Source organism: Corvus brachyrhynchos, unplaced genomic scaffold, assembly GCF_000691975.1.
Source record: "Corvus brachyrhynchos isolate BGI_N302 unplaced genomic scaffold, ASM69197v1 scaffold351, whole genome shotgun sequence".
NCBI lineage: Eukaryota > Metazoa > Chordata > Aves > Passeriformes > Corvidae > Corvus > Corvus brachyrhynchos.
This window is the reverse complement of record NW_008236203.1, coordinates 486,782-497,938: the sequence shown is the minus strand read 5'-3', so window position 1 is coordinate 497,938 and position 11,157 is coordinate 486,782. Positions and strand designations below refer to the sequence as shown.

Sequence of the window (11,157 nt, the reverse complement as noted above, 5' to 3'; positions counted from 1 at the left end):
GCCGTGCTGCTGCTCCATTCAGCTGAATCACTTGCGCAGTCACACCTTGTCTGAGCACGGCTCCGGGGTGCCTGGAGCCAGGACCCGTCTGGCTGCTCGCCCTGCGCCGGGCTGGGCTTGATCCCGGCGCTCCGGGCTGCGCTGGCTCCAGTTACAGCTGAGGCCGGTGGGGACGGGCACCCAGGTCAGGAGAAAAGCCACCGCCGTTCCCTCCCAGCCCTGGAGCGATGGCTGCACTCGCGGGGCTGCTGCTGGTGGTGGTTTTTTCCTCCGAGTTCCTCCAGTGCTGTCAGCGGCTCCGCGGTGTCCACAGGTGAGGGGGCTGAGCCACCTCAGCCCTGTGGCTGGGAATTTAAGTTGTTGATCCCCCCAACCGCAGCGCTGTGGTCTGGGATCGGGGAAATCTCTCCAGCCAGGAGCAAACAGGACCCAGAGGCTGGCAGAACTCAGTGCTGTACCTGAGATCCGACTCCTCCCTCCTAGATAAGGCAGAGGGACGGAGCTGTGCTGGCTCCCGGGAACGGCTCTGCAGCGACCGGAGTCCTCTGCCCAAGGGCACCTCTCTCACCACTCTGTCAGCAGGGAGCAGCTCCCACTGCTTGGGGCTGGCCCCTGCAGAGTCCGAGACCTGTGTTTAACTGGGTCTGCTCTGTAACAGGTCCCATAAAATACAGTTTCACATCCTCTTGGCCTTATTTCAGACTCCTAATGGTATGTCAGCCCTGTGGTTGGGCACTTAGCTGCTGTCTGCTTGAGGTGTTCCAGCACGAGGAGAAGACCAGATAAAGCACTTGCGAAATCTCTTTAGGACCTGGGATAATGGGAGGCAGTGTCTGGGAGTTCCCTTTGCCGTTCCTGTCTCTCCTGAATCGAGTTCCACGCTCAGCTGATGGGAATGGGATTTCTTTTGTCTCTCACTTTTCAGCACAAAACTTGGCGTCTGTAAATGTTAGAGGCATGATAGCACCAGCAACACTGGCTCCTCACGGGAGGGGGCTGCTCTTGGATTTTCCAGTGCCCAAGCACGTTTGTCACTTTGTTTTTCCTACTTTCTTAGCTTTGTAGAGATGAAAATGTCTTTGTTTTCTGCTGAGCTGAAAACGTCTACACTGCCCCTTGTGTGACTTTATTTTGTAGCCTTGATTTCCAAACCCCAGAGACCCAAGTCTGACAGAGGGGCCTCTGAGCTGGCGTTACCTCTGGTTAGATCTGTGTCAAGCATGGTCAAAACTTACACGTGAGTTGAGTGGTGCTTTTTAATCATTGTAATTACTCTCAGTAGAAGTGAACTTTTTGATGTCCAGACTTCAGCTTGTTTTGCTCCTGTTTCTGCAGGAAGTGGCCACTCGTGGGGTTTGGATTGACCTTTTTCTTATATGGGGTTCCTTCTCAGGAGATGATTTTGCCCTCCCTGCAGCCTCCACATCCTCTGTGGCACCCCCATTCCCAGATGGATCTTGGGGTGATTTGCCTGTGCAGAGATTTGAGATTTTAGCTGGGAAAGGAGCAATGACATCGGCATAACACGTCTGTCTCCTGCCTCAGTTGGGTCAGAAGCACATGGTGTGTGCTAACAGTTGATATGTCACTGCTGGCAAATGGGGAGAGCTTCCATGGAGAGCTCCAGCCCTGCCTGTGCTGCTGGGAAGGGCCTGCACACGGTGTTGTGGTGCGGCCGGGCCTTGGAGCAGCTGCTTCCATGCTTACCTCAAACCCAGCAGCTGCTAGACACCATCAGGGCTGGTGTGAACAGCCACACAGCCAGGCTGCAGTGCCCTGGTGAGGGTCAGGCATTTGGGAAAGGTACAGCTCTGCTGGCACTCACACCAGGCACACGATGTGGCTGTGCTGTAGCTGAGCAAAGTTAAACTGGTGATTTGCAGGTGAGACGACAGTGGGTGAGTGAGTGATACTGCAGAGCTTGTGCTAAGCCCTGGGAGCTGTGCTGCCCTGTGGCCGTGGCTGCAGTCCCTGTCACCAGGGCTGGCATGGTGGCTTTCCCCTTCCTCCAGGGCTTTGCTCAATGTGCCGATTACAACAGACCTTCCCAAGTGGGTGCAAAATAACCAGCCAAGCACCATAACTCATGGCACCTCCCAGCTGCTTCTCCCCCTGCTCCCCATTCCAATGATCTCTTTGTTCAGCCTTCCTGCCCCCAGCCCATCCCGCTGTGATGATTAGTTGTGATAGTGCTGTTATTGTCTGCTTTTTGGTGACAAAACGCTCCAGAGCACAGATATGGTGCTGGGAGTGGGGGAGCAGCGTCCTCACATGCCAACAGAGCATCTCTGTTGGCTCTGAGCTCTCCCAAACAAAAGATCTTTAAATGTCTGTTCCTGAGCAGTGAAATTGTCTTCGAGATAAGGCGTGGACTGAAGATACCCCAGTGCTAGAGCGTACCTGAGTACCAACCCAAGAGTTTGTGTGGCTGCTTTCCCTGCTGTGGACGTGTTCCCCGAGTCCCCTCCCGAAGAGCGAGGCCCCTCAGCACAGCTGGTGGGCTCCATGCTGGGCTCCGTGCTGGGCCTTGGGGTGCAGTTTCACCGTGGTGGAAGCTCCTCTGGCTCTTACCTCTGCTCTCACCTGCAAGGGGCCACAGAAGCCAGCCCAGCTAAGGGAAGCTAAGCTTAGCCTGTGTGGAAGCAGGAGGGCCATGGCTCAGCTTTAACACGGCTTGTGGATCCATATTTAAACCCACAATACGTTCATGTTGCCACAGCGGTTCCAAAAGCTGTCTGTTCAGCTGGACAAGGGTCAGGCTGCAGCCCTTTGGGGCAGACAGTGTCCAGCTTTTCAAGGAATAATCACAGAATCATTTAGGGTGGAAAAAACCCCCAACACCATCAAGTCCAATCTGTGACTGGTCACCACCTTGTCAACCAGCCCAGAGCACTGAGTGCCATGTCCAGTTGTTCCTTGGACACCTGCAGGGATGGGAACTCCACCACCTCTGTGGGAAGCCCTTTTCAATGCCTGACAACCCTTTCCATAGAAAAATTTCTCCTGATGTCCAACCTGAGCCTCCCCTGGCACAGCTTGAGGCAGTGTCCTCTTGTCCTGTCACTGATTACCTGAGAGAGGAGGCTGACCTGCGCCTAAATCCATGTTCCATGTTCCTAACCCCATATTTCTACCTAAATGAGAGCTCTAAATGAGCTCCAAGGTTTTTGTTTACTTGCTGACTGACTCGCAGCTGTCCCTGGACTTTGCCCTTGCAAAGGGAATGCAAAGTTATCTTGGGCTGCCTGAAGACAATAAGCTCGGCCCTCCAGTTCTTCGTCTGTGGGCAGGGCTGGGCACAGGGACGTTGTTTTGGGGAACTGCAGAGTGTGCAGTGTCTGAAATGAAGGATGTTGGTTTAGGGGCCAGGCCCTCTGTGTTGCTGTGGGCTCCTGGTGTTGCAGCTGTGACTAAAGCGTGCTGTGGCTTCAGTGTGCAGCCCTTCTGTCCTCGTCACGCGTGGGGGACAGCTGCTGGAGTCGGGCAATGGCCCGGGACACGTTCCTGCAGTGGGCCTGCAGAGCCCAGTGCTGCCAGCTGGAGCTGGAAACTGTGTTGTGTTTGGGGAATCTATGGTGGGAATGGTGTCCAGAATTAAACACTGCTGTGGAGGTCATGGAAGTGGCCTTGCTTGGGATGGCAGCCCCACCAGGGAGGATAATCCCTGGCCCCTCACTGCAGTAGCCTGATGCTCCCGTGGAGAGTAGCTGTGGAACAGCAGGAGTCTGGGTTGGATCCAGCCCTTAGCAGAAGGGATAAAGGGTGGATCCTAGAAAGGCAGGAGCCTGAAAGCCTGGGTGCCCAGCTGCCTCAGGAGGCACCTGGCAAAGGGATGTGTGCGAGGAGAGGTGAGACATGGCACAAATGGTGGGATGTGGGTGGGCTTTCCCTTAAACTTCACCCCAACATCAGTGGGGTTTTCTGAAGGAATCAGGGGAAAATGTGGTTTTTTTCAGCTCAGTATGTCTCTAAATCAGGACTTCTGCCCAGGCCTCCCACACGGCCTGTGTTGTGGCACCCATGGGGACATGGCTGTGGGTGTCCAGGAGCAGCACAGCCATGGTGAGATGAGTCCCATGCTCCCTTTGCATCTCCTCCATCAGCAGCATCAGCACCATAAACTCCTCATTGGGCCTTGCTGCATTTATAGAGCAAACATACCTTGTTCCCTTTGGAGCTGGGGGTCTTGAAGCAGGAGCCTTTCTGCTTTATTTGGAGCATTCCAGTCCATTGTCTCAGAAAAGCCAAAGGAAGCCAGATGTCTTGTTGCATGGGAATGTTGTGCTTCCACAGGAATCCATTCCTGAGAAGCACAGGATGCACCTAATCCCAATAATTTCTGTGGTGCTGGAAGCTGCTGCCCTTTAGGGGCCAGCCAGAGAGTCCCACCATCCCCACAGGCTTCCATGCCTTCTGGCTCTCCAGGCTTGGGGTCCCTTCAGGCTTTGGGTGCTTCTCCCAGTGGTCTGTCCCATCCCTTGGCACCAGGAATGTAGTGGACAAGGTCTCTCCAGCTGCCTGGTTGTGTTTCTGGCATTACTTAAAACGGGAGCTGAAAACAGAACAAATGCTGGGAAGTATCTGTGCCTGGCTGGTGGAAAACACGGAGATGCTGTGATGGTGCCTGGTTGTTGGAGCTGCCCCAGGAGTGTTCCCTTGTGGTGGTGGGATCAGAAGGATGTACTGAACAGCTTCTCTGCTCCAGATCTGAGCAGTGCCCGGGCTCTGATGCCATGCCAGGCGCTCAGCCCGGCACTGGCAGACTCTGACTCATCGCCTCCCACCCCGTGTCCGCAGGTGCCGGTACCTGGCTGTCCAGCTGTCCCCGGCCATCCCCGTGTTTGCAGCAGTTCTCTTCCTGTTCGCCATGGCCACGCTGCTGCGGACCAGCTTCAGCGACCCTGGCGTGATCCCGAGGGCCCTGCCCGACGAGGCAGCCTTCATTGAGATGGAGATCGGTGAGTGTGGAGCGGCCAAGCTGGTGAGGGCTGGAAAAGCCTCTCTATTTATGGCATATTTCTAGGTTACAGTCCCTGCAGAGTTTATCTTCCTGGCTGGACCTCCAAAAGTGAGGATTGCCCCAATCTGCTGGCTCACTGTACTTGGCCAAGTCTCAGAAAGTTGGCAGGATGTACCTGCGTCCCTCCCTGGGAGCCGTTTCACCTGCTGCTTTCTCTCCCATAGCCATGTACATACAAACCCAGTTTGTTTTTGATAAGGGGTGTAGAAAGCCTGGAGTGATCCCCTTGATCCTTCAGGGAGGGAGGAGGTTTGGTGGATGCGGGTGATAACACCCAGCCCACTCTCAACATGCCCGTGAAAGCTCTGGCATCCCTTTTCCTGCCTCCAAGCTGCCAGGTTGGCTCTGGCCCGCATGAGCAGAGCTGCAGCCTCCGGCTCCGGAGCCAGCGGGCTCTGATCCCGCTGGTAGGAAAGGCAGGGAAGTGAGTTGTCATTTGAGGCCTGGCGTGTTGTAGCAGCAGGTCCGATCTGTGCCCGGCTCTCTCTGGCAGAGGCCACCAACGGGACCGTGCCGCAGGGTCAGCGCCCGCCCCCGCGCATCAAGAACTTCCAGATCAACAACCAGATCGTGAAGCTCAAGTACTGCTACACGTGTAAGATCTTCCGGCCGCCCCGCGCCTCGCACTGCAGCATCTGCGACAACTGCGTGGGTGAGTGGGGCTGGGGGCTGGGCCTGCTCCTCGCAGAGAGCCTCGGGGGAGGGACGGGCCCGTGCCCGGGCTTGTGCTGGGCAGCTCCGGACTGGTGGAGTGTCCGGGCTGCCTCGTCTTGTACTCAAGGAGCTTGAGGTTTGCTCAGAATCTGGAGCCAGGTGGTTCATCTTTGCCAGGACTTTGACAGTAACCAGTCTAACCGAGCCCAGCTGCTCTGTGTACACGTGCAGCCCGCTTTTGAGTTCCACTGGACTCTGGCCTTGCAGGACTGGAGGGTTGCAGTGGAGAGTTGTGTCTCAGGTGACAGCAGCTCCTTCATCAGCACAGAGACTGTGCCATTCCCTGGGGTGCCCTGGTTGTTGTCCTCCTTCTGTGTATGTAATTGGCTCATGTTCAGCATCACTGCTCCAGGCAGAAATCCCATCCTTCTGCACCCCTTTGCTCCTTTTCAGATTCCCAGCCTTTGTGTGTTTATACAGTTCCTTGAACCCTCTCCTGATTATTCCAGGGTAAGAACTTGGGGAGCCCCAGGCCTTCATCTAACCCATGTGCTGTGGCTGTTGTACCCCAGGGAAAGAAGACACATGAGGGGTCAAGCTCAAACTCTCTCTTAATGTGCAAAATGACTCATTATAAAACGATTTTGGACTTTTGACCTCCTGAAAGGAGGCCAAAATGTGGGGTCCTGAGTGAGCGGAGGGTTGGACTTGGCAGTTTGTGCCAGCCTGGATTTTTGAGGTGGAAACAGGAGCAAGGATCTAGAGGTGGGCAGGGCCATGCCAGGGCAGTGCTAATCTTCATCTTGGCTTCCCCAGAGCGCTTCGACCATCACTGTCCCTGGGTGGGCAACTGTGTGGGGAAGAGGAACTACCGCTACTTCTACCTCTTCATCCTCTCGCTCTCCCTCCTCACCATTTACATCTTCACCTTCAACATCGTCTACGTAGCACTGAGTGAGTCTGCCTGGAAAGCTGGATGGCTGGGAGGGACAGAGTGGGGCTACAGATGGTGTGAAACCAGGGAACTGGACACAGTGGGATGTTCCATATTAGAAAATCTCTCTCTTTTTGTACTGCAGAATCTCTGAAGATTGGGTTTCTGAACACGTTGAAGGAAACCCCAGGGACATATCCTTCCATGGTCCTGAGGGCTTGGCTTCTCCAAAGCTGGGGGTTAGTGGGAGCTGCACTGAAGAGTGGCTGCCTTGGCCACTCTGAGTCTTTCAAAGCATTTTCCTCCCAGGTGACAATGTGGGGAGGAGTTTCGTGGCTTTTGGGAGGAGAGCAAAACAGAAAACAGTGGCTAGGAGAGGAAGAGAAGTTGGTGTTTCTGGGGGCAGTAACAGGTGGGCTGGGCCTGCTCTCAGGCTGTTCCCAGTCCTTAACTGTTCTCACTGTACTGGAGGTGCTCATCTGTTTTTTTACGCTGTGGTCGGTGGTGGGGTTAACTGGGTTCCACACCTTCCTGGTGGCACTGAATCAGACAACCAACGAAGACGTAAGTAGAGCCTTCCTCTTCCTTTGAGCTGTCGCCGTTTCTCAGTGTGTCAAGGCTGTGCACAGCACAGGGATCTGGGGGCTGGGGCAGGGTGTCCCTGGAGTAAACCTGAGCTTGTGCCCAACTATTTCAGATTAAGGGGTCCTGGACTGGGAAGAACCGCGTGCAGAATCCCTACAGCCACGGCAACATAGTGAAGAATTGCTGCGAGGTGCTCTGCGGGCCCCTGCCCCCCAGGTGAGCTCCTGAGGGGTGGCCTTGACCTTCATCTTCCAGCAGCAGTTCTGGTGGGGAGAGAGGTGGGATTTGGGGAGACATGGGTCTCTGATGGCGTGGCTGTGTCCTTGCAGCGTCCTGGACAGACGGGGCATCCTGCAGCAGGAGGAGAGCACAGCTCAGGAGGGGTCGTGCCTGCAGGGGCCTGGCACGCAGGAGCCCCCAGCCACGCAGGGCCCTGGGCAGGCCCAGGAGGGTGGCATGAAGCAGCAGGACGGCAGCATTCCTCCCCCCAGTGCCGTGAGTGATCCTCTTGGGAGCTGGGGGGGCTCTGGGACAGCGAGAGGAAGCTGAGTGTGACTTAGAAAGGACAAAATGATATGGGGGGTCTGTGCTGAGAGGCTGCTGCTGAAAAGCTTGTTTGCTCTGACCCTGGAAACCAGCGTGTGTTGGTTTCCTTGGATTTCCTCAAAGGAGATCACAGCTGGCTGGGGTTTTGGAGATCAGTCCTGCCATGAGAGCACTCTGGAGCTGTTGCCCATGGAGCTCGGTGGGGCTGGGAGGGCTGGGAGGTTGCACACATCTTGTTCTGGTGCTGCATGTGAGCTGCAGGGCTGTCCCTGGGATCTCCATCCTTGGAGAAAGCTGTTGTGGCCCTGAGCAGCCTGCTCTGTGTTTGAAATTAGTCCTGCATTAAGGACATGGTTTGACAGGAGACCTCCAGAGTGCCCTTCCCACCTAAATTATTCCGTGAACGTGGTGGGAAATAGCTCAGCTTGCTCCTGCTTGGGCATGAGTTGTCGCTTCTCTGGTGGACACAGCCCAGACACTTCTGCTGGAGCAGTCCAGTGCTCCAGCTCTCCCTGAAGCTGCTGTTCTGCCTGTTGGGCGGCCCCTGGTTTCTGGTTTCTCCTTGTCCCAAGCCCAGCTGAGACAGCTGCCAGTGGAGCTGGAGGCAGTAGCGGAGCGGTGGGGGCTGTGTGCTCGGGCTCTGCACTGGGCTGTTCCTGCAGGTCACTCTGTCCTCTCTCCGCAGGTCCCTGCGCCGTCCGTGAGCGACACCGAGATGCCAGAGGAGAAGCAGCGAACGCCTGGGGAGCTCCCGGTGCCCTCCCCGGACGCTGGGCGAGCGGAGCACTAGCATCTGCTTGGAAGGGAGAACTTTCTTGTTTTGTCGAATCAAAGCTGGAAGTGGTGGAGGAGAGGAGGAGAAGGGCTGGATGGCAGGCACCTGATTCCCCATGGCCATTTTGCTTTAGTCATTACTCACCGCGGTGCGGGCGGCGCTGGCCCTGCGCAGTGGCACGGGACAGCGAGCGTGGGCAGCACGCCCTGGTCACCACGGGGCACTGCCACCACCAGGGCAGCTCTGCCTGGGGCCGGGCCTCTGGCTCTGCGGGCTGTCCTGGATGCTCCATCCCGGCGCGGGGCTGGGGCTGTCCCTCTGCCGGGGCCCGGCTCTGACCAGGAATCCCCCCAGGAAGGGGAGAGCAATCGTGGCAGCAGCGTCCTCTCTCCCCTCCTCACTCCTTCCTCTAATCTGTCGCGTTGTTTTGTGGTTGGCGTGGCAAGGCTTGTCAGGAGACATTTTGGTGCCCAAAGGACCCAAACAAGCGGGAAGGAGTTGTGCTGGCAGCGGTTTTTAAGTAGCGTTCTTCCTGTGCTCCTTTTCATGTGGTGTAGCAAGGCAGCAGCTGTGAGGGGACGCTCCCTCCCATCCTGCCCTGGGGCTCACACCGCCCTGGGGCTTCCAGGGAGGGAGAGGACAGCCCTTGCCCCTCCCTGGCCACAGAGCAGTTGTGCCGGGGTGGGCCGAGCTGCAGGGAAGGGTCTGCCCATGCCACTGGCTCCTGGCTGGTGCTGGGGCTGCATTTGCTGCCGCGTGTCCACTCTGAGCCCTCCCCGGCTGTGGCACGGCCACTCTGCAGAACCTCAGCCCCGATTCTGTGTTGTGTCACTGCGTCCCCATGTCCCCGCCCCCTTGCCTTGCTCTGCAGTTCTCAGCCACCCTAGACTGGCTTTGGGAGCCTTGGATCTTCCCAGGATTGTGCCAGCTGCCCAGGGCTGGGCTGTGTGGTGTTGGTCACTTGTGTGTCCTCAGCGGAGGAGAGGCTGGGGGATGGTGGGAGAGCTCTGTGCCATGGCAGGGCTCCCCCCGCTCCACAGCCCCCATCCTGCACTGGCAGGACCCTCACACCTGTGGGGTCCCCACAGAGGCTGCTGGTAGAGGAGAGGCCATTCCGTGCCCCGGCAGCTCCGCATCCCACGCCACAAGCACTGGGCGCTCCCGTTCTCCCCGCAGGCGTGCGGTGGGTGGTGGCAGGTGGAGGGTGTCCTGCCTGGCCAGTCCCGTGTGTGTGTCCGTGATGCTCCTGCCTGGCAGTGGGAAATGGCTGCTGCTCCCTCCCTGGCCTCTCGTGCCACCCTGCTCTCAGCAGTGGTGAGGAGCGGGTGCAGCCGGGACCCTGCTCCCTCTGGAGCCTCCCTGTGCCTCCCAGCTCGCTCCTTGCCGCTGGCCCTGGGTGAGGTGCGGTGTTAAAGCGGCACCTGCACTGCCCCCTGTCCCGGGTGAGAGGGCAGAGCTGCCACAGCAGCTCCCAGCTGGAGTGTGCCAGGGACGGAGCCCCGGCCTCCCTGCCACGGCCCCGCAGCCAGCCCAGCCCCATCCTGTTCCATCCCCCGGGGACAGGGGTCCTGCGCCCCACCCCGTGGGAGTCACCCCAACACGCTACTGACCAAATCTCCAATTCAGTGTGAAAAAGTGTATTTTTGGCTCTGCTGCTCCCTGTTCCACGCGGTGTGTGGAGTGCTGCCTGCCGGGACCTGCCTGCACGGGTCAGGGTCTCCAGAAGCAAGGAAGGGGTTGGGTGAGGGTTGGGTGTTCTTTTTTTTTTTTTCTTCTTATTATTTTTTTTTAATTTTAAAACAATGAAGGAAACTTAATTGGTTTGAAAATGGCTGAGCTGTAGCCCCTGCGTGTCTGTACTGCCCCAAGCCAGCTGCCTCTTCCCCCTTCCCTGTGTCTTTCCAGGCCTCTCCATCTCACACTTCCAGTGTGTCTTAGCTGTGTTATTTGCATCTTGCTGTCGCCCACGGCGGGTGAGGGGGGTCTCCGTGTGTCCATGCTGGGAAGTGTCAGTGTCCTGGGAAGGCTTTAGTTGCCTGCAGACACAGCTTTCCTCCCCAGCTCCCTTCCTGAGCCTGCTGGCAAACCTGGGAAAAGGCAGCCAATGCCTGTGGTGTCCTGGCGGGGAGCGCGGTGCCCCGGCGTGCCCAGAGCCCCTGGCAGTGGTGCCAGGCAGTGCCGTGCAAAATGTCCTGGGGCTCCTTGTGCCCACCCAGCATCTGGCTCTGGTGCAGGGGCCGAGCCGGGCCCCGAGGTGCCACCACTGGGGCTCCCCTGTCCCCTACCAGCAGCCATCCCCTCCAGTCCACCCCACTGTTAGGGCCAGAGCGGGAAGCGGCAGTGCCGGCGGGCTCAGGGGGATTCTGCCATGGAGACAGCCCCCAGCTGCTCCTCGGGACCCCTCAGCTCGGCCTCCTCCCGGCTGCTATCCAGGGTCTCTGATCCCTCAAAGCAGCCGGAGTCCCGAGGAATGTCTCCTTTGGGCCCTGAGGGCGATGGCAGGGCTTCGGAGGTGTCAGCATCCTCCGGCTCGCTGGCTGCTGGGAGAGGGGCCGTGGCATTAGTGGTGCTGCTGGGGTGCCCCGTCGGGGGGTCTGCCACCCCTCCCCAGGACTGGGGGGTGTCCCACCCCTCCCCACGCGC

At 57.9% G+C, this 11,157-nt stretch overlaps 2 protein-coding genes across 2 annotated transcripts in view; one reads left to right on the top strand and one right to left on the bottom strand.

Annotated features, from left to right (window-relative positions):
* ZDHHC9 (zinc finger DHHC-type containing 9) overlaps nucleotides 1-10,168 on the top strand; it is a 12,556-nt gene extending 2,388 nt beyond the window's left edge. The window contains exons 2-9 of the mRNA XM_008640867.2: nucleotides 4,798-4,958; nucleotides 5,514-5,672; nucleotides 6,491-6,628; nucleotides 6,754-6,802; nucleotides 7,070-7,172; nucleotides 7,306-7,409; nucleotides 7,523-7,688; nucleotides 8,425-10,168. Of these exons, the coding sequence (XP_008639089.1) occupies nucleotides 4,798-4,958; nucleotides 5,514-5,672; nucleotides 6,491-6,628; nucleotides 6,754-6,802; nucleotides 7,070-7,172; nucleotides 7,306-7,409; nucleotides 7,523-7,688; nucleotides 8,425-8,529 (985 nt within the window). The 3' untranslated portion in view covers nucleotides 8,530-10,168. The remainder of the gene's footprint in view (nucleotides 1-4,797; nucleotides 4,959-5,513; nucleotides 5,673-6,490; nucleotides 6,629-6,753; nucleotides 6,803-7,069; nucleotides 7,173-7,305; nucleotides 7,410-7,522; nucleotides 7,689-8,424) is intronic.
* Nucleotides 10,169-10,272: 104 nt separating this feature from the next.
* Nucleotides 10,273-11,157, bottom strand: part of SASH3 (SAM and SH3 domain containing 3) — a 4,093-nt gene continuing 3,208 nt past the window's right edge. The window contains exon 4 of the mRNA XM_017741021.1: nucleotides 10,273-11,127. Coding sequence (XP_017596510.1) covers nucleotides 10,867-11,127 — 261 coding nt within the window. The 3' untranslated portion in view covers nucleotides 10,273-10,866. The remainder of the gene's footprint in view (nucleotides 11,128-11,157) is intronic.